Source organism: Marmota monax, unplaced genomic scaffold, assembly GCF_021218885.2.
Source record: "Marmota monax isolate L192 unplaced genomic scaffold, Marmota_monax_Labrador192_F-V1.1 WCK01_AAM20220418_F8-fsc00028, whole genome shotgun sequence".
Taxonomy (NCBI): domain Eukaryota; kingdom Metazoa; phylum Chordata; class Mammalia; order Rodentia; family Sciuridae; genus Marmota; species Marmota monax.
In genome coordinates this window covers 9,559,345-9,582,458 of record NW_026694779.1, presented here as the reverse complement: position 1 = coordinate 9,582,458, position 23,114 = coordinate 9,559,345, and the positions used below count along the sequence as shown (strand labels likewise).

Below are 23,114 nucleotides of genomic sequence, written 5' to 3'. Positions count from 1 at the left end.
TGTGGAAAATGCTACCGTCTTTCCATTTATTTTCACTTTCTCCTTGAGAGTGGACCAGTTTTTGTTTGCATGTTACAGTTCCTTGTGCATGTGCTTACGACAGATATCATCATCCCAGGTTTACCCTTGGAACCACTGAGGTTTGAACCCAAGGGCCTTGAACTTGCACCTAGGTCACGTGAAACAATGCTCTGTACCAAGTTATTTCCTATTTCATTTATCTAGATAAATTCTTCCCTCCCTTACCTTGGAGCAAACTGTTTCTCCATTCTTAGCAACTTCTTTTACTAAGTGGGAGGAAAAAACCTCGACACCTATGCACAGCTATAGAAATGGGTTTGTATGTTTAGCCGTAATAAATATAATAACTGGGGAATTTAAATTATATATTTTCTCTCTTGCCGGAGATGGACAGATAGACCCACCCCCACTGCCAAGGGAATTTTTAAGAATGTGTTTAAGGCTGGGGCTGTGGCTCAGTGGTAGAGTGCTTGCTTAGCATGCATGAGGCACTGGGTTCAACGCCTCCCACTACCACCACATAAAAATAAAAACAAATAAAATAAAGGTATTATGTCCATCTACAACTAAAATAAATATTTTTTTTTAAAAAAAGAATGTGTTTAAATCCCCTTGGCATGTTGGAATAATCATCAGTGTTTACAGTTGCCATGGCAACTGGAAATGCTGGCAATCGCTTAAGAAAGGAGCCTGGGAGCAGAAGATAAGCTGTGTCAATTATTGAACATCTGTCAAACAGTTAGCCCGCTTAAAGTGACAGACAAAAAGCTTGAAATCGAAGGTTGCTAAAATGTATCTACTGACATTTAGTGAAGAATGCCCCTTTTGTGTCTTGTTGCCACGCTATTAAGGAAGGATAATCAACTTTTCTTTTCATCTGCATAAAGGAAGGATTTCCTGTTGGTATAAGATCTGGTAGCATGTGTGATTTTTTTTTGTATTCCATAACCATCTTCATCTATCTCTATGGGATGCTACTGGACAGTTTCTCAGCATGGGTCCACGTGTAGATTATTTAACCTTTTTGCCAAGATTATTTAGTGAAGTGTTCATGACAACACACTGAATTTGGTCAAGTAATATCCGTATTGTGAAGTTCTACTTATTTTTTTTTTTTTGGCACTCAGCCCCTGAGCCACCTCCCCAGCCCTATTTTGTATTTTATTTAGAGACAGGGTGTCACTGAGCTGCTTAGGGCCTCACTTTTGCTGAGGCTGGTTTTTGAACTCACGATCCTCCTGCCTCAGCCTCCTGAGCCCCTGGGATTAAGGGTATGCACCACCGTCACTCCTGGCTGAGTCCTACATTTTGTAGGAACAGAGAGGAGAGAACCTGTGCTCACCACCACATACGTCTTCATGCATGGCGGGATCTCATGTCCCTATCCTAGCCTCCTATGCATTTACACAGAACAGTGGCCTTCTGTTCTTCATACCTGTGACAAACACCCACCCTTACTCCCTGTCAATCATCACATACATATCCATTAGAGCTCAAAGCCCCAACAACACAGCACTCTGCCTGGCCAATACCAATTAGGCAAAGCCCCAGAGTCAAGTCAAAATCTCTCCGCTACTCCTGCCCAGCAACGATTTATCAACTTTGCTTGTTGTTTTATCATTCATTGCTTCTCTGGGTTCCATTCCCTGCTTCTGACAAAGGGAAATGTGGGACAGATTTTATTTTTCTTCCTAAGGTACTTTCCGGCTATCATCTATAATGCATGACCTCTAAGTATAACTTGACTGCTACATTGCCCCCAAATGGTTAATCACGCGCCACACTTCAATTCATTATTGCATTCTCTAATCTCAGGTTTTAGAAAGTGAGAACATAGTAACGGTTAAGTTATGATTTTGGCTACTTTGATTTCTTAGCAAAATGAGCATTATGGAGAGATGATCGGGTTTCATTTTCTGGCCTGGTTTTATTTGATGTTCGGATTTAGTGAGTCGCTTTTCCTCCCTGTTGCTCCTACTCTTTTTCTTACTATTATCTAGACAGTCGGTATTATGACCTCTTCGAGAGGAACCCAATGAAAATGATTTCAGAAAATAAAGTACTATAGAGAGTTAGAGACCAGCGTGGCTTTATTCATTTTAGATCCTGAACTATTCTTTTTAATATGAGTAGATGATTTGAATGTGATCATTAGGATGACTCTAAATGAATATGCATTTCTTCCAACGATTCCATTCATCATCTCTGCCTTGTGGGTGATAATACTAAGCATTGTTTATTGAGTGCTGCTATGTTCTGGACCCTGTGCTAATTATAATGAGCACTTTGCCTGTGGAGTTGCCCTTGATCCTTTCAGCCACCCAATGGAAGTGTTAAGTCCTCTTAAGCCCATTTTGCAGATGAGAAATTAAGACTTGAGTAAATTAAGTAACTTTTCACTTTCATAGTAGTGGCCAAACAAGATTTCAGGTCCAGGCATATTTTAGCTCCAAATACTAGAGTCAATGGTTGGCCAGTTAGAGTCACCCGAAGTAAAGATATTTATTTAAAACACAACACAAAACATGATTTTGCTTAGATGTCAAGGAGATATTATTATTTATTATTTTTTCCCACCTGGATTTTTCTTTGAAGCTTACATTTTTTTGGGGGGAGGGGGTAGTAAAACTTTGTTTTTGGTTAGAAGGCACCATTTTTGAGACCCAACTACTATTAAAAAAATTTTAAAAAGGTGCTAGTTGCAAATTGGGTATCAGTATGTGGGTATTTTTCAAAGGGCAGCTCGAGGGGACTAATAAAGAGTGGTAAAACCAGGTGTTTACTAAATGGGGGAGGGAAGGTGTAACATCTCTTAGGGGAAAAGGAAATGGCGTGGGTTTCTATTGGTCTACATACTTTTGGTCACCGGAGCCAAAACCGTATCCCTCTCAGGAATTTTCTTTGTTTGTGAATGAAGGGATTTAATGATTTAAAGAGGGAAGAAAAGCAGATTATATGAAAGATCAGAATGTTCCTTCCCATTGGCTTTCTATTTATTTATTTACTTTTAATTTGTTCTAATTCGTTACACATGACAGCAGAATGCATTTCGATTCATTGTACACAAATGGAGCACAACTTTTCATTTCTCTGGTTGTATGCGATGTAAAGTCTCACCACATGTGCGGTCATACATGTACCTAGGGTCATGACGTCCATCTCATTCCACCATCTTTCCTGCACCCATGGCCCCTCCCCTCCCCTCCACCCCTTTGCCCAATCAAACTTCCTCCATTCTTCTCATGCCCCGCCCCCACCCATATGGATCAGCATCTACTTATCAGAGAGAACATTTGGCCTTTGATTTGGGGGGATTGGCTTGCTTCGCTTAGCAGGATATTCTCCAGCTCCATCCATTTACCTGAAAATGCCATCATTCCATTCTTCTTTAAAGCTGAGTAATATGCCATTGTGTATACATACCACATTTTCTGTATCCATTCATCTATTGAAGGGCATCTAGGTTGGTTCCACAGTTTAGCTATTGTGAATTGAGCTGCTATGAACATTGATGTGGCTGTGTCCCTATAGTGTGCTGATTTTAAGTCCTTTAGGTATAGACCCAGGAGTGGGATATTTGGGTCAAATGGTGGTTCCATTACAAGTTTTCTAAGGAATCTCCATACTGCTTTCCAGATTGGTTGCACCAATTTGCAGCCCCACCAGCAGTGCATGAGTATGCTTTTCCCCCACGCTCCTTGAAGAGCTCAGCCAATGTGGACATTCTCTCCCTGTGGGTCAGCTCTGAGCCTCGCTAGACTGGGCCATAGGTGCCCTGTGCTCCCAGCCTCGGGTCTTGAAATCAGCAGGGGCAGGAGAGGCCCTTGGTACTCCACTTGGATTTCAAACAATCCAATATTGGCTCTCTTAAGCCACAGGATCCGTAATGGACCAATAAGTAACTTGAGAGATGCAGTGATATGAGTGTCCCCACCGGGGCCCAATGTCTGGCTTTGGAGGTATTTAGACCCCACTACCCTAAGGAGCAATGTGTAGAAATAGCACCCAGCTGTCTGAGAAGAGTACCTTTCGTAGCAAACCACAGAAAGCCAAACTCAGGGATAACTGATCTGGTTTTATCCGTTGCAAATCAGTGAATAGCTTTTGCTTAAAATTTTCAAATTAAGAAAAAGAAAAAAAAAAAGAAAGCCTTTTCCTTAGGAAGGACAGTTTCCTATTTTAGAGACCACCTGGCCAAATGCTTTGATTAACTGGTTTACCTGGAGCATTAACCAACTACAAGGAAGAGGTGGGGAGGTTATAATGAAAGCTGGTATTTTCTTAGCCGATTGGACTGAGGTTTAATTTATGCTCAGAATTTAATTTGTCAGTCTTCTGAATCCTAGTTCCCTTCTTTAATTGAAGAGGCTATAGAATTGTCTAATAATCTGTTGAAGAGGCAGTGAGTTGGTGACTTGTGTAGGCGTTGATTATATTACTTGAAAGCTTGCTCAGTTAGTCATATAACTGCTCGAAGCCTTTAAGAATGTAAATAATTATCATTTAATTGACAATTCCCACTAGTTATTCAAAAACGCCTCATCCTTTCACAGGATCCATTTTCGTTCCCAGTACTGAACAATTCTTTCTTTTTCTATCTTCCCAGAAGTTGCTAAGCTTAAAGGAATCAGACAGATTTTGATTATACTGTGACAGAAAAACCCACAAATTCAATTCCTTGCGATTTTGTGTAGCCTTTTCTTAGGAAATATTTTCAAAGGCTGCTGATAGAAGTGACATGAACATCTTGGTATTTGGGGACTTCATCTGCTCACAGAGTTCCCTGAAATTGCAAACATCTCTTGAGTGCCAAAACCGGGGGGTGGGGATGGGTAGGTATACTGTGGCACACAATTGCCACCAAGGTGGTCCTGATTCTACCAGACCCCTTCAGCAAAAGGCCTGGCACATCAGTCCTGATAACCACCTCCAGGTGACCCTGTCACTGGCTCTGTTGACGATTGTTATTGCAATCGTTTCTAGCATAGATATTTGCCATGGTTTTAAGAAATGTCAATTTTATTCTCAATCCTAATTTCACTAGTTCTCCTGGGGTCTGGGAATAGCTCACTTCACTTTCTTATATCTCACATGCCCCAATGAAACTCATCCCTGTTCCTCTAATTTCTAAAAAAAAAAATTATTCCTCTAATGTCTAAAAAAAAAAGTTCTAAAAATTGTAGCAAATGAGATCATAGACATGCAAATCTTTTGAGAATCTGAGGCGGTGGCTCGTGGTAGCAGGCACGAGGCCCTAGGTGCCATCCCCAGGACCCAACACACACACACACACACACACACACACACACACACAACGTATTTTGAGTTGGAGAGAATTAAGTTGCAGGTTTGCTGGTTCACTCATAAAACAGAGTCTCACTTAAAGGTCAAGGTGAAAATCTGACTCAATGGATCCTATCTTATGGTCATGCTACTGAAAGCTTGGTCCTTGTCCCCAATGCCACTTTAATAAGGAGGGCGCAGTTTTGAGGGGAAAAAAAAGGAAAAGAGGGTTTATTTTTATTTTGCTAGGAAAGGAGACACACAGGGGTTTCAGAAGGGCGGGTTCTCCTAGGGGGATATTAAAGAAGCTATTCAAAGAGTCCCCTCCAGGTGTTCCCTGTAGAGGCCTGTGATCCACTTGTTAACTTGGGAAACGGCCATTCCTTAGCTAGCCATCCCCTAAAGTCTGTATTACTTGGTCCCTGTACTGGGAGTGTGCTGAAAGGCAGGTAAATAGGCTTAGGGTGGGATAAGGGAATCCTTATCATCTGTCTTTCTGCCTTTTTGTAAACTGAGTAAAACTGTCACCAGAGAGTCATTAAAATATATTTTTCCCCCCAAGGGAAAGGCTTAGGTATTCTGACTTAAAACTGAGAGTTCCTGATATTGCAGAATTCTGCCCTCTTCTGATCTCAGTGATTCTGATTTAGGCTCCATGGTCTAGTGAAAGGGTTAGGGGACAGGCGGATGAGGATAGTGGGGAAAATGTCACAGAGCGGGGACGTCTGAGGAACTGGGGCACAACAAGGACCCCTGTTCCAACCCCAGGTCTTGAGATCAAGTCGGAGAGATTTCAGACTCCCTCAGAGTAACAGGAATGGGTTCAGTGGAGGGAGAGGGAAAGGGAAAGGGGACACTCTCCATGGGAGAGAGGGGGTCCTCTCAGAGAGGAGAGGGACGATGTGCCTCTCCTACACTCTGGTTTTAATGGGGATCCCAGAGAAGTTTCCAGAGAGTCCCACCCAAGGGGGGAAAAGAAACCTCTCTGCTTAAAGCCACCAAGTGTAAAGGCAGAGACCCTCCTCTGTGCCTTCTCTTTGCATCTGAAAGTGACCTTGAAGAGACTAAGTAAGTATCCTGTGAGTCAGTTAACCAACAGGTCCCACAGCCAGCCATGTCCAATCTCCTGAGTTGTGATTGACAGCAGGGTGATGGAGTCTCAAGTCCTCATTGCCATGACAACTCTGTCACCGTGGCCCATGCTGACGGCTCTACTTGGATTCTTGATCATTTTTACTGGGTCTATGATTAGGAGGAATTATCCTTATCTTCCTGGCTCTGCTCTGTGAAAAGGGTCACAAAAGTCTCTCTCTTCAAAGTGACATGGGCTCCTCTTTTCCACATTAATTTGGGGTTCCATGTCTCCTGAAGGTCACAGGTACTTTACTGAGGAATGTGACGTAGTCTGTCCACGGAGGCCAGGCAGGGCTGCAGGTAAATTGCTTTTTGGCAAAGAAAGCATGTGGGGGTCAGCACCAGGGGCCGTTTGATAGAATTATCCTCTTAACCTCGTGGATGTCCGCCATATGCATTCTTGTCTGCATGTGGTTCTCAAGTCTCTGGGCGGAGGAGGAAGGAGCTAGTGAATCATCTAAATTCAGGGAGAACAATTTTCACATGTGAAATAGTACAGTTATTGCTTTCAGGCAAAAATAATAAAATAATAATCAAATAATTATTTTATTTTTAGGGAAAGGCCATATATATTTCCTGAACCTGAAAAAAAAAATAGGGCTCCTTGTAAAATATAGTGGTTGAGATGAGCAGAAGTTGGAAGGGTGCTCTGAGACAGGCTTGTAGGGTGCTACAAAAAAAAAATCTAATTACCAGTGTGTCATTTTGGGGGGTGGCAGTCCTGGGGACTCAGGGGCACTCAACCCCTGAGCCAGATCCCCAGCCCTATTTCGTATTTTATTTAGAGACAGGGTCTCACTGAGCTGCTTAGGACCTCGCTTTTGCTGAGGCTGGCTTTGAACTTGCGATCCTCCTGCCTCAGCCTCCTGAGCCACTGGGATTATAGGCATATGCCACCCTGTGTCTGTTTAGCAGTACAAACCTTTCTTAAAAGACAAATTTGCGGCGAATTGTAAATGGCAAATAAATAAAGGAGAGAAAAATTCTCTCCACTTAAAGCCACGATGCAAGGGCAGAGACCTCCCTCTGTGCCTTCTCTTTGCCTCTGAAAGTGACCTTTAAGAGAGTAAGTAAGTATCCTATGAATAAATTAACCCATGACTCTCTGCAGCTTCTCTAGGGTTTTGCTAAGCTAAGCCCGAGGGATGCTCTCTGGAATGGAAGGCTAAGACTAGATAATCAGGGATCCTACAATGCTAGGATTTTTAAAACAAGCTTGGTGCTTTTTCGTTAATCCAAGAGGCGATGGCTCATGGAGGATTTGTGTGGGACAGAAGGACATGACTCAGAGCTGCCCTTTAGCGGGATTCTTCAGACAGTGCTGTGTGGGTTGGCCTGAATCTTGCAAAATGCAGGACTTTCTTAGGCCAGTGATGGAGTGGTGAGCTGGGTCTCCTCCAACATATTCAAATCCAGGGTACTTGGAAGCTGAGAAGATTATACATCCCCTGCTGCAATGGGAACCTCACCGCTTCCTGGAGAGAATTTGGGATTTGGCAGATTGGTTTTATGAAGGGAGCCCCAGGGTTTGAGCTAGAAAAAATTTATTGTCTGATTTAAAAATCTGAGTTTTATCATCATCCTACCATCCAAGAAAAATAACTTTTTTTTTTCTGGAGCTGGGCGTTGAAGTTGGATAGTTTCTCTTTAACTGTGATGCAGTTTCTGTGTTATCTGGAGGATTTCACACTTAACCATGAAAGGGTCCCCGTCTGGGCTCAGTCTTTAGGGTTGCAACAGTCCTTCAGAAGGGTCTGCATTGCACTCAGGCTTGGGAACCCCTTCGTGTAGTGGACACTCCATTGCTCTCCCTGGATAGCTCTTGAGGACTCATATCTGGGAACCGTGTTTAGATTTCAAGGAAACCCACCATCGATGTGATTCGAACTGTTTTTAAAACGTGCAGAAACGGAAGAAGACGCACTCACCTGTCAAGCCTCATCTGTCTGTGTGGTTACTTTTCTACCTTCCATTTAAGACCTTCAACACTCAAGCAGAAACATGCTCTTCTGTCTAAAAAAATGCACACCTTCTTCCCCTGAAGGAGGCAAAATTTACTGGTTCCAGACCCAGGTAATATTTCTTTAACTTTTTTTTCATGGATACATGTTCTTTCTAAGAGCAAAAGAGAGTCAGAATCTCCCCTCTGGGAAATCCAGTAATATACCCTGAGGCAAGAGCTGCAGGTACAAGATTTAGTGGAAACCTTTCCATTTACCTTTAGAATTCACATGAATCTTACATCCTAGACCATCATCCACTCGGATCTGACTTATTATCATACCGATGTCTGAAATTGCTTCCAAGTTCAACTCCTTAACTTATACCCACCGATTTCGAAAGAAAATCTTTGCCCTTGAAAAATGCCCCATGATGTAGAGAGGAGAAAGCCAGTCACATGTCAAATCAGGGAATTTGTAAGCCATTTTCGAGGACTGTGATATTTAATATTCAATAATAGGCAAGCAGGTAACAGGTAACAATAAATATCACTAAGTACGTGAGTGGCCCCTTAGAGGCTAATTTTTAGAAATGCTTGCCACCAGGTTGGGTTGAGATTTAGCAGTCAGCTTTAGCTAACCCTTGCTTCATGTGGTCACTATCTCATTCCTTCAAAATTAGTACAGGGCCAATATCCTTTACCTGCAGTGGTTGGGACCAGGAAGTCTTCGGATTTCAGATTCTTTGAGATTGGGGGACATTTTGTACAGACATAAGAAGATATCTTGAAGATGAGACCCAAGTCTGAACACGAAATTCATTTCTATTCCATGTATAGAAAATTCTTTCTATACATGGCCCAAAAGGTGATTTTATGCAATTTTTTGAATAAGTTTGTGCATGAGACATTTCTTTTTGGGGGGAATGGGTACCAGGGATTGAACTCAGGGGCACTCAACCTCTGAGCCACATCCCCAGCCCTATTTTGTATTTTATTTAGAGACAGGGTCTCACTGAGTTGCTTAGGGCCTCGCTAAATTTCTGAGGCTGGCTTTGAACTCCTGATCCTCCTGCCTCAGCCTCCTGAGCACCTGGGATTACAGGGTGTACTGCCCAGCCATGAGACATGTCTGGTTGGGGAATTTCCCCAGTCTCTGGCATTATTATCAATGCTCATAAAGTTTTGGAGTCTGGACCATTTTGTATGTTGGCTCTTCAGATCAACCTGCACTGTATGGAGAAGTTTGCACTTTTTGTGCCAACACAGGCTGTGTGCAGGCGATGGCCTGAGGCACTGTACTGAGAAGGACTCTGATCTGGTGCCTGCTAGAGTGGATGGTAAATGTCAGCCATGGACGTCAGAGTGGCATTGTGTGGTCCTGGTGAGAGACAGATGCGATCCCTGTTCTATTCAGGACCTATACATAACGAAGACAATGTCTGGACCTTGAATGGTCCTCCTGGATGCTGGGACCCACCTGAACCAAATTCTAGGGACCACAGACCATTCTGCAGCCATGATTTCAGTGACCTAAGCTGTAGAGGGTCACAGCTGTCTACGGATTTCACATACCCTTTTCTCCGTCTTTTAATTATTGAAGGTGCCGTATCTCTCCCCTCTCCACCTCTGCAGATTTCAGCTTCTCTCAGACACCTCCCCACACTCTTGATACCCCAAGCATTGCTCCTTAGAGGAGAGTCCCCACCATTTACTGTTCTAGTCCAACTAGAGAAGACACAGCAGCACAAGTCTCTCATTCTTCCCCTGGCATAGCTCACAGATCTTCCCAACAACACACACTCGGACGCTCTTGCTATCCCAGCAGGCAGAATCACTAGTGCTCTTTCGTCCTTGAGGTTTGTGATCCACTTCTTTTTTCTTATATATAATTTTTTTACATTACTCACAATTTCTGGCATTTTTCCCTTCCTGAAGGTCAGAGAAAGACAAGCCACTTGACATTCCATTTACAAGAAGATAATTTTTATTAGAGAGTAAGAGGGGGAAAATATCAGCAGAATCTTTGAGTTTACATTCAAAGGTGATCAATGCAATTCTTGGTTTAGGCAGAGAAGGAATTCTTTTTTTTTTTTTTTTTCTGTACTGGGGATTGAACCCAGAGGGTGCTTACCCACTGAGTCACATCCATTCCCAGCCCTTTTGTAAAAATATATATTTTATTTTAAGACAGGGTCTCACTGAGTTGCTTAGGGCCTTGCTAAATTGCTGAGGCTGGCTTCGAACTCACCATCCTCCTGCCTCAGCCTCCCGAGTGGCTGAGATTACAGGCATTGCGCCAGAAGGCTTGGTTTTTCTGTTCAGTATTCTATTGTTCAGGTGAAAAACAGGAATAGAAATTCGTTTTCAGCCCCCTGGGCACTGAAGCCAAAACTCAGCCCTGTCTCTTCACACCAAATCCAAACTCTTTCTGGATTCTTCTCCATCTCCTCTTTGGCCCAGGAAACTGCTAACTGGTTCCAGTCTCCATCTCCCTACCCCCCTCCCAGCATTCGACAGTGTAGCTGTATGCTAGAGCACCCACTCAGTGCTTTACCAAACAGTTAGGACTTGGTAAATATTTGGCCGTCAAATGAACCAGCGAATGTATTCACGTTTCCCATTTCATTTGGAGAATCACTTAAAATGCATTTTTCACATTGACTTCCTCAGAATCATATCTGTTTAAATTCAACCCCACAAATACTATGTGCAATGGGGGATAGGTGCGGCCAGAACTAGTTACAGATGGGGAGACTCTCTCATGCTGTTAAAATGATTCGTTAAAGCCCAGGTTGGTTACAATGCAAAGACTCACATAGGAGTCTCCTGATTATTAATTGCAGTATTTTCCTTCTACAAAGTACAACACAGCTCCAGTCGACTGAGTAACTTTATGGGGTGTGTGTGTGTGTGTGTGTGTGTTTTCTAGTTCTTGATTTTGCCAAAAACGAACCCATGCAATTTTTAGCAAGTTATTCCCGGTTTCTTTAGATCTTAATTTCCTTATCTAGCAAATGCATCAAATGAGGAAGTTGGATTGGGATGGCATGCATGTAGAATTTATGGAATTTTAGTATTGGAAGAGACTTGAGATCCCCTGGCCCTACTCCTTCAGTTTACAGATAAGCAAAACTAACCTCTTCTAGGTCCAAAATAAAATTTTACGAGGGTATACAACTTCCTAACAGAACCAGCTCTTCTGAACACTGTGGATACCCCCGTAAGCGCATCCCTGCTAGGTACCAAATGTGCAATTCTGAACGTCTCGTGTAACTTCTTTAGACTTTATTTTCCTGATCAATCACAAGGAGAGGGTTGGACTAGGGATCCTTTATATTTAAAACTTTGAGGACTGAAGAAAAGCATATTTAAAAACTGACATCTTTACTACCACGAGGCTAGAACTCCATAGAACAAAGCATAACAAATGCTAAAAAGAAATTGGTGTCAAGAAAAGGGAAGCTCATCCCCCCCCCCCCCAGAGAACACATAGCCCTTGGATCTATTTGCTCCACAAGCACCTGCATTTGAAAATAGCTCAATTGGTGTCTTTTTTCTTAAAAAATAATAGCTAAAGATCGTTTCCCATTGACCCGGTCATATCGAAAATAAGACTCCACAACCATAGTGAAGTTTTGACATTAACTTCCAATAGCTTTGGATGCTACAAATCAGAAAAGCCTGGCTAGGTCCTTCTGTCTTCAGGAGTATCATGGTGGAATGAGTCTCCGTATTTTCCGCTGAGCACGAGAAGCCTCAGCATCTATTGAATATATTGCATTCCAAGTATTTGTTTACTCGGTTGTTAAAAATTGCCAAGGGGACAGAAACTGTCTGTCACTTCCAGAGCAATTAGTGTGTGAAAACTTATCAAAAGAAATCTGTCAAGTCTAAGGAAGTATAAATATTGCCTGCAAGTCCCTAAGGAAATCAAACAGAGTGGGATCTATTTTTTTTTCTTGATCACTGCAGCAGAAGAGAATTTATTTTGTTTTATTTACTTGGCTTTATTTTTTTCTAGCATGTGAAGAGCATTTCACGTAACCCAGTGGATTAATGTTTTGCTCTGATAAAAATAGATTTGGGTTCTTAGGGGAAATCTGGACTGTCTCTGAGTGGTCTATCCGTCCTGCTTTTGACTGTGAAATGTCAAGAGCGTTTGTTTTCTAGATGAGCACTGGAAACAGAGCTCAGTCAGGACTAGGTTGCTGCCCACTCTGCCTCTGGCACATGCCCCCGCGCGACCCTCTCTGGGTCCCAGAATTTTCATACCTTCAAAAGGAAGAAGAAGGAATGATGGGTTCCTCTGTGATGGCCCCGGACATCTCGACAAGTAAAAATACACTATTCCGAGTGGTGATATTTGCTGTAAAGAAAAATCAAGTTGATATCCTGGTGAAAGATGTCGCCTGCGTGCGGGAGTCTCGGCCCTGAGCATAGCGTGATTTCACCAGGTCAGCAGCAGAGCCTACGGCTGACCTTTGAACTTCAGAACTTCATGGTACATTCCTAAGTCCGAACTTGAACTTCTGAAACTCATCTTTGATACTCGTCTTGACCGTGGCGGTGGTCTCTTTTGGTTTGCAATATGCAAAAATGGGTTAAATTGTGATATTGTTATCACGGTGACCATCTAGGGGTGCTGGGTTCATGGTCTTCTTTGAGCCCCAAATTGAAGAACAGGACCCAGAGACATAGGAAAGCAGCAGTTTTATTGCACAAGTGACAGAGACAGACGTCTCCAAAGAGAAGGGGCCTCAGAGCTGGAAATCCTGAGGGGGGCTACTGGCCTGTTCTTTTTATGGTTTCTGGAATATTCTTCGTACCTTATCTCCTGTCCACATGCTCCTCACTAGTATTGATGGGTGGCCCCTCTGTCTACTTGTCTGTCTTAGTTTTTCTATTGGGTCCCCCACTCAGGAGCATGACTGGTTCCCCCACTTGGGTCCTCCAAGTTGACCTCACTAGAAGACCCTCTGCATGCTCCTTGTTCTGACCCTGTTCTGAACTCCTCTCTCGCCATCTTGCCCGGGCTGCCTCTGCCCCTCTATGTCTCCCTCATTACAATTTTGGGAAATTCTTACAATATAATAATTTTGCCATCGGATGGTTTTCTTTCTTTTTCTTTTTTTTTTTTTTTTGGATTTTTTCTCTCTATCCAATTTGGAGATCAACTCTTCTCTTTGGAGCAGAGTTCCAGGGAACTCTTCCGGTTGACTTCATGGAAATACTGGAGTCAGGCCAGGGGCCCAGTTTGGCCCCAGGAGACCCTAGAGAAGGTACCATGAGAATTCACTGCCCCTTAATCATGCAGGACAACGTGGACAGGTATTATTACTGAACAGCTGGATCCCCCGAGGCTACACTAACGGGTGAGGCACCTCAAAGCTGTTCTGGAAATTATGTTTTAAAAGATCTGAGCAGGATTTGGCTGATCCATGATCGTACTTAAATTTCTCTTTAAAAAAACACAAAACTTTTTATTTCTTTCTTTATTTTTTGTACGCAGTGCTGAGGATCAAACCCAGTTCCTCACACGTGCTAGGCCAGGGCTCTACCTCTGAGCCCACTTTAATTTCTCTTTACTACTCTATCTCCTTCATGAATTGGCTTTTTTGTTTATTTACTTTTTATTCAATTTATTTATCAGGGGCACATTAGCACATAAAAATTGGACACATTTGTAGAGTACCATGTGATATGTCAAGGCAGGTAAGATTTATGTTTGAAGCAGGCTGACCCTACCTACTCAAGTATTTTCATATCTGTATGATAAAAAGTTTCAAAATACTTTCTTCTAGCTTTTTTTTTTTGAGAAGTATAGAAGAGTATTGCTAAATTCGTTGTTTTCTGTTCCATTTAATAACTTTCTCAAATACTGAAGTAATGCAGGTAACAGCTTTATTTTTTCTTCTATTACTTATTTTTTTGATTGAATTGCATTAGTGCAGGATTTTCCCAGCTGATCTGTGTGAGCTATGAATGGATGTTTTAGAAAATCAAATTGTGTGTGTGTGTGTGTGTGCGTTGTAGGGGTGGTATTATCAAATATGTTTAAGTAATTAAACACTCTAAGGAATTTCAAGGACATTTGCAAGTTGAGATCTCCTTCCAGTTCTGAAAGAAAATTAAAAAAAAAAAGTTTAATCTGTATAACGCAATGCTTCTCAAAGTCATGTGATCAGATAACCCTTTAACTTTTGGGAAGTGGGGGGCAGAGAACAGGAAATATGTGTGCAAAAACTATAATTGATGATATGCCACAGGATGCCTGGCGTGGTGGTGCAAGTCTGTAATCCCAGAGACTCGGGAGGCTGAGGCAGGAGGATCACAAGTTGAGAGCCAGCCTCAGCGACTTAGCGAGGCCCTAAGCAATATAGCAAGACCCTGTCTCTAGATAAAACATAAAAAGGGTTGGGGATGAAAGAAAGAGAGACACTACAGTGTGCACATAGGTTTGTTTATGTCTCCCACTAAAGTACCAAGTCCTTTCAGTCCCAAGGCAGTGAGACCAAAGGAATTAACTGGTTTGTCAATAGCTCAAGTAGCATGCTAGTGGAATACGATTCCTTCACAATTTTTTTTTTAACTCTTGTAATGATTCAGCTGGTGAAGGGTAAACCAGTCATGATGAGCTCTGTTCAGCCCTTGAGAGATTTCCAGGTGACATTTCACACAACGATTCTCACCTGTTGAAAATCAGCACCATTTCCAGGATTCAGAAGTTCAAAGTGACAGTTTACCCAGCTTCCCTTTTGCGAAACTCAGACTTGAACGTGGGTCTGACCTTCTGGATGGCTTTTTCTTTCTTATTTTTCTTAAATACTTATTTTTTAGTTTTAGGTGGACACAATATTTTTATTTTACATTTATGTGGTGCTGAGGATTGAACCCAGGGCCTCGTGCATGCTAGGTGAGCGCTCTACCACTGAGCCCCACTTTCTAGATGCTGTAGGTGCCTCCTCCCACAGAATCCCCACAGCCCCGCAGCCACCACCCACGAGAAAAGTTTTGAAGGAAGCATCTTCAGGGAAGACGTGTACAGTTGCCCGTGATCCGTTGCAACTCTCTGCAGAGAGGCGTGTGCTTTGATTCATATTGTGCTGGTGAATTACTTTCTGACTTCTAGCTTGTGGCTTTGGAGATGCTGATTTGTACTTAAAACTCTCTTTGAGCTCATAAGGAGACAGACTGTGTGCTTCTTGAAGTACTGAGAGGTGGCTAGGCTTGCTGGAGACCCCCATGCTGTGTCCCTAGTCTCTGTGCCAAATCTGTTCTTGCAGGAAGCCTGCCATAGTGATTATACTTCAGGACCTAGGACAGAGGCTTCTCCTCTCTGAGATTTTAATTTCTTAAGGAAGTGACTAGTTTACTAGGAAGCACTTGTTTATTTACACTGAATACCCTCTTGACATCAGCATGGGGTGACTTCTAATTACAGGCACATGCATAAATAAAGTGATTAGCTATTCTCCTATAAACATAAGTGGGTCTCTCCAAAGCAATGCATGCGGAAATGTTATAATCCAGACATAAAAGGGAAAGCAACCTGGCATAGACCCCTCCTTTGTATGTCAACAGCAGATCATTAAAGCCAAGTGGATTTCCTCTTGTCCATCCAGTTCTCCAGGTCAATTGCAGTTGGGATTCATGGAAAGGACTGAACGGCAAAAATACCTTTCGCGGTAATTAATGTTCTCTTTACAAGACTCAAGTGGCCTTTCTACCAAGTTCCAAGGACACTCCGTGCATTTGGAATTTAACCCAGGATCACTTTAAAGAGCAACGTGGTAACTCAGCCAACTACTTATGAAACCATAGGTTCCCTTTGCGTTCCAATTGCTCCTTCTCCGTCCCCTGTGCCAAGTGATTATCTAAGACAAAATGTTGGCTAATCGGGGCCAGGAGCTGGACTATCACCTTTCAGCTTCGGACAACCTGGAGTTCATTAAGAGAGCCATCCTGGGGTGCCTGGCACTGAAGAAGTTTGATTTCCTTGGACTATGTGGGGTCACCGCAATAAGTCATTCAAATTCACTGTCATTTAGGGCTTTGTTGTTGTTGTTGTTGTTGTTGTTTTTTGAAATTGAAAGCGTGGGGTTATATGTTCATTCAGAAAAAGCATTTACCTAATCCCTAGGAAAAATATGACCTTTCAAAAGAGCATTTTCAAGCATGATTGCCCATTACATTTATCCCCCTGATATTCTGGGAAGAGTACATATTTGCAAATCCATTGCTGTGTCCCCAGGATTCCCCCATGTACTCCCTTATGTAGAGAATAGCACATCCAACTATTTTTTAAAAATACAGATTTATATTTGCAGGATGAGTCAACTCGTCTCGTCAGCTTAGGTGGATTTAAGGAGCGTTTGCAATGATGTTTTTTCGAGTGTTTTTGTGATGTTAAACTGCTGTGTCACTAAAATGAGGCAGGAATGTTCAACCTCATAAATAAGAAGAGAGCAGAATTTGGGTCCATAGTGGGAGACCTTGGGAGAAGAACAGATTGAGACTCTGGGTAGGATTCCGACTCTAACCAGGGCTAGGAGTGCGGATGCGTTATTTTGTTCCTTTGTGTCAAAGCATCTCAGTTAACGGGAAACTATCAAATGCATTGGAAACCAGAAGTTTGGTGCAGTTATGTGGTGTTCTGGTGTACTGTGTGACTACCTATGAAATGAAAGTGTGAACTGGTTTCCTGGTAGGTTCTATTACCGTATCAAGATTATAGATTCCCTGGGTGTATGGTTTAAGAATTAGTAAGAGGTGCTTAGACCTTGGTACATGCTTAGCAAACTATCAAGTTTGGACTTCTCTGCATCAGCTCTCAGTGTATCTAGTTCTCCACAAATAAAAAACCTTAGTGAACTGACAAAGATATGGTGTGATTACTTTGTATCCATGTCTTACAGGCTGAAGGAGAATCACTGGGCAACCTTGTGAATTTCTACCTTTACCATTTCTTTCCTGAATACAGTCAAGTTCAAGTCTCCCAAAGTGTATCTCTAACGATAATGCTTCCTTTTACTTTCAGAGCTGAGCTACGCCTGGATCTTCAACGAATACCCTTCCTATCAGGATAACCGCCGTTTCGTGTCTCAAGAGACCGGGAATCTGTACATTGCCAAAGTAGAAAAATCAGATGTTGGGAACTATACCTGTGTGGTCACCAATACCGTGACAAATCACAAGGTCCTGGGGCCGCCTACACCTCTGATATTGAGAAATGACGGTGAGTTGTCTAACTTGATTTTGCTAATTCTGGGTGGGTGTGTGCATGTAAGAAAGAGGGGGGGGAGAGAGAGAGAGAGAGAGAGAGAGAGAGAGAACTCAGTCACAGGCTGAATATGTAATGATATCATGTTACTGGCACACAGACCTTCAAAGTGTAATGCTTCCTTCATTTGGCACCCATATTTTGTCCGCTTGTGTGAGAAAGAAGCCCTTGAATCCATTTTGGAAAACTAATTAGAAGTCTAATTGCCCATCTCAACAGGAAAGGAATGTGGACTTAGGTGAATATAAATAACAAGGGGATCTATTTCTTGTTTCTCTCCCACTGAAATTAGTATACACAGGCAGACTGGAGTGAAAGGTTGAGCAATTAGCTCATTAATCAATTCGATGTGATTTAGCATTCTGAAAGAAGTTTTCCATTATCCCAAGTAACATCTGGATTTATAAAGCTAGAGTCCCAGTTCCCATGGCCGTCCGATGGAGAATTAACGAGGCCCCTTTGAGACAGAAGTCTTAATTCCTCACACTATCATGAGGCTATTTCAAGAAAATATATGAAGTTCACCTTAATTGCTTAATGACCTAAAAATGTATACAAATCACCCGTGCTTTTTTTTTACTATATATATTTTTTATTGTAATTGGACACAATACCTTTATTTTATTTTATATAGTGCCGAGGATTGAACCCAGGGCTTTGCATGTGCTAGGCTATAGCTCTCTATCACTGAGCCACAACCCCAGCCCCTCACCCCACATCAGGCTACTTCTCTAAACTCCAGTGAGAGATATGTTCCACAATGAAATCCGAGGCCAGTGAGAGATATGTTCCACAATGAAATCCGAGGCCACACAGTGGAAAAATCATGGCTCAGGATCCCCACCCAGCACCCACATCCGATGGACTGCAGAGCCTGGTATTTTAAACCCTCTCTCTCCCTGCGCTCTTTTTCGTTGGACGACACCACTTCTTACCTGAATTTACACGAGACAGGCTTGGAAGATTCCAGATGAGAACCCAGATTTCTATCTCCCAAGCTTGCAACTCTCTCCATGAATTTTTAACCCAATTGGGACTCTGAACCTCCCAGAACAGGGAGTTTAGAGCAAGACCAGATGTGTAGACAGGGTCTGAGCATCCTTATAGTGTAGACCCTCCTGTGGAATTTGGGGGCAAATGATTTAGACTTCAGTCTTTTGTTTAGTCATCTATTGAACATATATTTATTTAGCACTTGCTGTGTTACAACCATGTCTTTGTGGGCTGATAATCAAGGACCAGAAGGCCCCTCTCTGATGGTACCCATATTCTCCTGGCAGAAACAAACCCCCCAAAAAACAAATAACCCTAAACAAAACAAAAACAAAAATCAGATTATTTTAGAGAGCAGTAAATCTGTCAGTTTGGTGAAATGAAGGCTCTGTGGGGTGGATATCGACTTTAAAAAGATTTTCTGTGGAAAGTCTTTCTGAGGCAGGACCTAGGGACTGAATCCTGGATGATAAGAAATCCGTCCTATGAGGATCAGCTGGTGGAACAAGCCAGGCTGAGTTCACATCGTATGCAAAGGTCCTGAGGCCAGTGAATAGCTCTTTGCATATTGTGGAAACTTAAAGAATTAAGCCTGCTTAGAGCACAGTGAGTCGATAGAGCTTGCTTGACATTGAGCTTAGAAAGGGGTCAGGGGCCAGATCTGGAGGCCCTCAAGAGAAGATTGGGTTTTCTTTCTGGAGCACTGAGAAGTCCTTAGAGAATTGCATTCTGGAGAGTCAATAACGTCTTTGTAAATAGAGAGGGAGGTCACAGAAGAGAAAAGCAAGATGCACTTGGAAATCTGGTGTAGCCACCAAGGGTAGAGGAAGGTCATTGGCTGAAATGGTGTCCCAGCCCGGGTTTGCCAAGGAAGAATTGCAAACATTATTTTAGACATTCTTTGTGAGGGCCCAACACAGCTTCTCTTCCTTGGCCCCCATGAAGAATCGTCTGTTTTCTGGTTTTAAGTGCATTTTTCTATCACGATGTTCACCTGATATATCCATATTAAATTCTAAGTAGCTCACTTTCCCACCTTACCCAGATTAGCATCAAAGATCACTGTTTTCATCCGTCTTTGTGCTGGGCCCAAGCATCCTGCCAGCCTCATGGAAAATGTGAAATCAGTATGTTGGGGCGAAGATGCATTTCCCCTAGGTAAAGCCACGCAACCATCCCTTTAAAGGAGACAGGCCAGTTCCCAGTGTTGTTGAGAGTGATCATCGCCACTTCTCCAGAACCCAAGACGAAGGAGCTTTTCCAAAGACAGAAATTACTTTGTAAGAAATTATTTGAAAACACAGCTCCTCTGGCCTCTACCCAAAGTGTATTTGGGACAGAATGTTTCTACAGTGACTTGGTCAGTTTTGGGGTGCCGAGTCACAGAAGTCAGGGAAATATGGACTTTGATGCACAAACATGATGTAGCAGAAGGCAAACATCACATAAACCTGCCCCTTAAGAAAAAAGGGACCCTTGGGCGCGGTGGCGCATGCCTATAATCCCAGCGGCTCGGGAGGCTGAGGCAGGAGGATCGCAAGTTCAAAGCCAGTCTCAGCAAAAGTGAGGCGCTAAGCAACTCAGTGAGACCCTGTCTCTAAGTAAAATACAAAATAGGGCTGGGGATGGGGCTCAGTGGCCAAGTGCCCCTGAGTCCAATCTCTGGTACCCACCCCCTGCCCCCCAAAAAAGGAAGCAGGAACAAAAATTTAGGATCTCAAAAATTCCAAGATCATCATGGGCACCTCAAGTGGGTATCAGTCCCTCTTTCAGCCTGTCTAGTATCTCTTCACGGGAATGACACATGTTTTGTATCAGAATACTTTATCACTAAATTAGCAAACTAAGGATCTCATTCTTCGGCAATTAATGGCCATTTAGTCTTAATTTCCATGAGTGTTCCATGGCGAAAATTCATAATGTCTTTCCCATTGAGCTTGCAGTACATAAAAGAGACACTCAAACTATATTGCTCTGCACAAAGCCGGTTCTTTAATGAGATCCTGTTTGCAGGTGAGAGAAAGGCGGAAATATAAATCAAACAGAGGTTGCAACATAAAGATAACCCGAACGTCTCTTCCCTGGGAGTAAAATCAATGAAGTGATCCCTCCACAAGATCTGGGATGGAGTGACTGGCTGTGTGAGGTCCAGTATTCAGGTTATTTCTTTGGAGATCCAGCTAAGCAGTTCTGGACTTGGATGCATTGAATCCAGCCCCCAAAGTCACAGTGAATCATAGAAAGTTAAACCGTGAGACTCACATATCAGGCTCACGTCCTGATAGGACTCAGGTGCAGTACCCCATGGGTCCTCCTCATGGATGATAAGTGCCACCTGCCCCTGGCACACCACGGTTCCACAGCGCCCCGGGATTTGCTGTTCCATTTTCCCTATCTCTACTTATATCTTCCTTGGTCCTTCCTATATCTCTGATCCTTAATCAAATATAGGCCAGGAAGTCTGCCCTGAAGACCCTGGAGGCAGGCTCTCTGGGTGGAATCTAGACCCCCTATTTATTAACTAAGCAACTTTGGAGGTCTGGCTTTAACCTCATTGTCTTTTATTTTTCTTATCAGTAAAATTAAGATAGCAAAGTAATTCTGTGTATGAAAATACATATAAAGTAACAGGCACGGTGGTGCATGCCTGTAATCCCAGCAGCTCAGGAGGCTGAGGCAGGAGGATGGCAGGTCCAAAGCCAGCCTCAGCAACAACGAGGTGCTAAGCAACTCAGTGAGACCCTGTCTCTAAATAAAATACAAAAAGGGCTGGTGATATGGCTCAGTAGTTGAGCATCCCTGGGTTCCAATCCCCAGTACAAAAAAGAAATAAATAAATCATAATGAGAATTCTTCCAAAGAGCTTCATCATTTAGTACTATTTACCCGTAAGAAGTATAAAATTGAGAGTTAGACCCATGTGAGAGAAGGTTGTACCAGAGTTTGTAGTTATTTATCTGGATATTTTAAAATCTGCTCTGAAAAGATAATATAACTTACTCTCTGGGAATCAATGGGAGCGTGCAATGTTTGCCTTAGGTGTTGTGAAAGGAAAAAAAAGAGTCTAATTGAGAAAAGAGCCTCCTCGTTATTATTGCTGCAGTAGCTCATTGATCAGCATTAGCCTCATTGCTAGTTATTAATAATCATGAGCTTGCTCTCTTATGTGTTTTGCACGGATCTCAAAAGAATTGTCTCTCCATTTGCATAAACAGAGGCAGAAGACCACCACGTAACATAACTACGAGAGAAATAATAGAACTCGATGAGGATCATAATGGCTAGTTCCTCCGCCTTCCACCATCGCCCCTGACTCCCCATCTGATGGCTAAAGAGGCAAAGAATTAACATAGAAATGAGAAATTGGTAAAATGAGACCAAGTCTGTGAGGATGTTTAGGTCTGGTACATGCAAGACTTTCGTAATTGAGCATGAAGAATCCTCGTCTGGTCTTCATATTTTTTTTTCCGTTTTCCTTGAGACTGGCTGCAGATGGGTTTGGCAGATCTTGGTTTTGCTTATTAGAATCAAGACATATGCTTAGCAGTGTACGGCCTGGGTCTATCTGCTGGTTCCTAAATATTGTTGAATATTATCCCTGATTTGAACTCTACCCAGAAGAGATACTGGGGAACAGGGGAAATTAAATACAAGTCCTATCTTAGAGTTTAAAATTCTTTTTCTCTTTCCCTTTGTCTGATTAATCTCCCTATTTCTACACATTGATATATATATATATATATATATATATATATATATATATATATATATATAAAATGTGTGTGTGTTTGTGAGCATATCTGTGTACACATAAAAATGAGTGATTTCTAAGCAACTCAGTGAGACCCTGTCTCTAAAGAAAATACAGAATAGGGCTGTGGATGGCTCAGTGGTCGAGTGCCCCTGAGTTCAGTGACTAGAACCTCTTCCCCCCAAATGAGTGATTTATAGCAAGTTATATCTAAGTTGTCTGAGGGACTCCAGGCATTGCTTTCTAACTTGATTGACTCCAGTCTCAATTTGTGCACAGGACAGATAATGTCAAATACAACTCAACAGACAAATACTATTCATTTGGGTTAGATTCCCTTCAAATACCAACAACCCATCCTAGTGGGCAACTGGGTGAATTCTTGCAGGATACCATGAGCCATTGCGTGAGTTTTCACCTCTGTGACTCTGTCGTGGCTCAGAATACATTCCCTACAAAGCTCCAAATTTAAGAGCAAAGAAAACCTTAAATAATGGAAAGGAGAAAATTAGAACATTCTGGAAATTTATTACCATGGTATCGTGTATGCTTGATGGCGATCCCGCCAACGGTTGACAGTAAACTTTCCGGATATTGCCCCCCCAAACTGCATTAGGGTCTCCCGTGGGCCTTAACAACCACTATTTGTCTTCGGGAGCAGATTAGCTTTATTTGTAGGCCACTTAATTAACCCAGTGGTCAGATCCAAA

At 42.5% G+C, this 23,114-nt stretch overlaps 1 protein-coding gene across 4 annotated transcripts in view; it reads left to right on the top strand.

Moving 5' to 3' along the window:
* The window catches only part of Cntn4 (contactin 4), an 860,889-nt gene that overhangs the window by 674,435 nt on the left and 163,340 nt on the right, over positions 1–23,114 (top strand). For all 4 annotated transcript variants that reach the window (XM_058573008.1, XM_058573005.1, XM_058573006.1 and 1 more), the window contains one exon: positions 17,418–17,615. In XM_058573008.1, the coding sequence (XP_058428991.1) occupies positions 17,418–17,615 (198 nt within the window). The remainder of the gene's footprint in view (positions 1–17,417; positions 17,616–23,114) is intronic.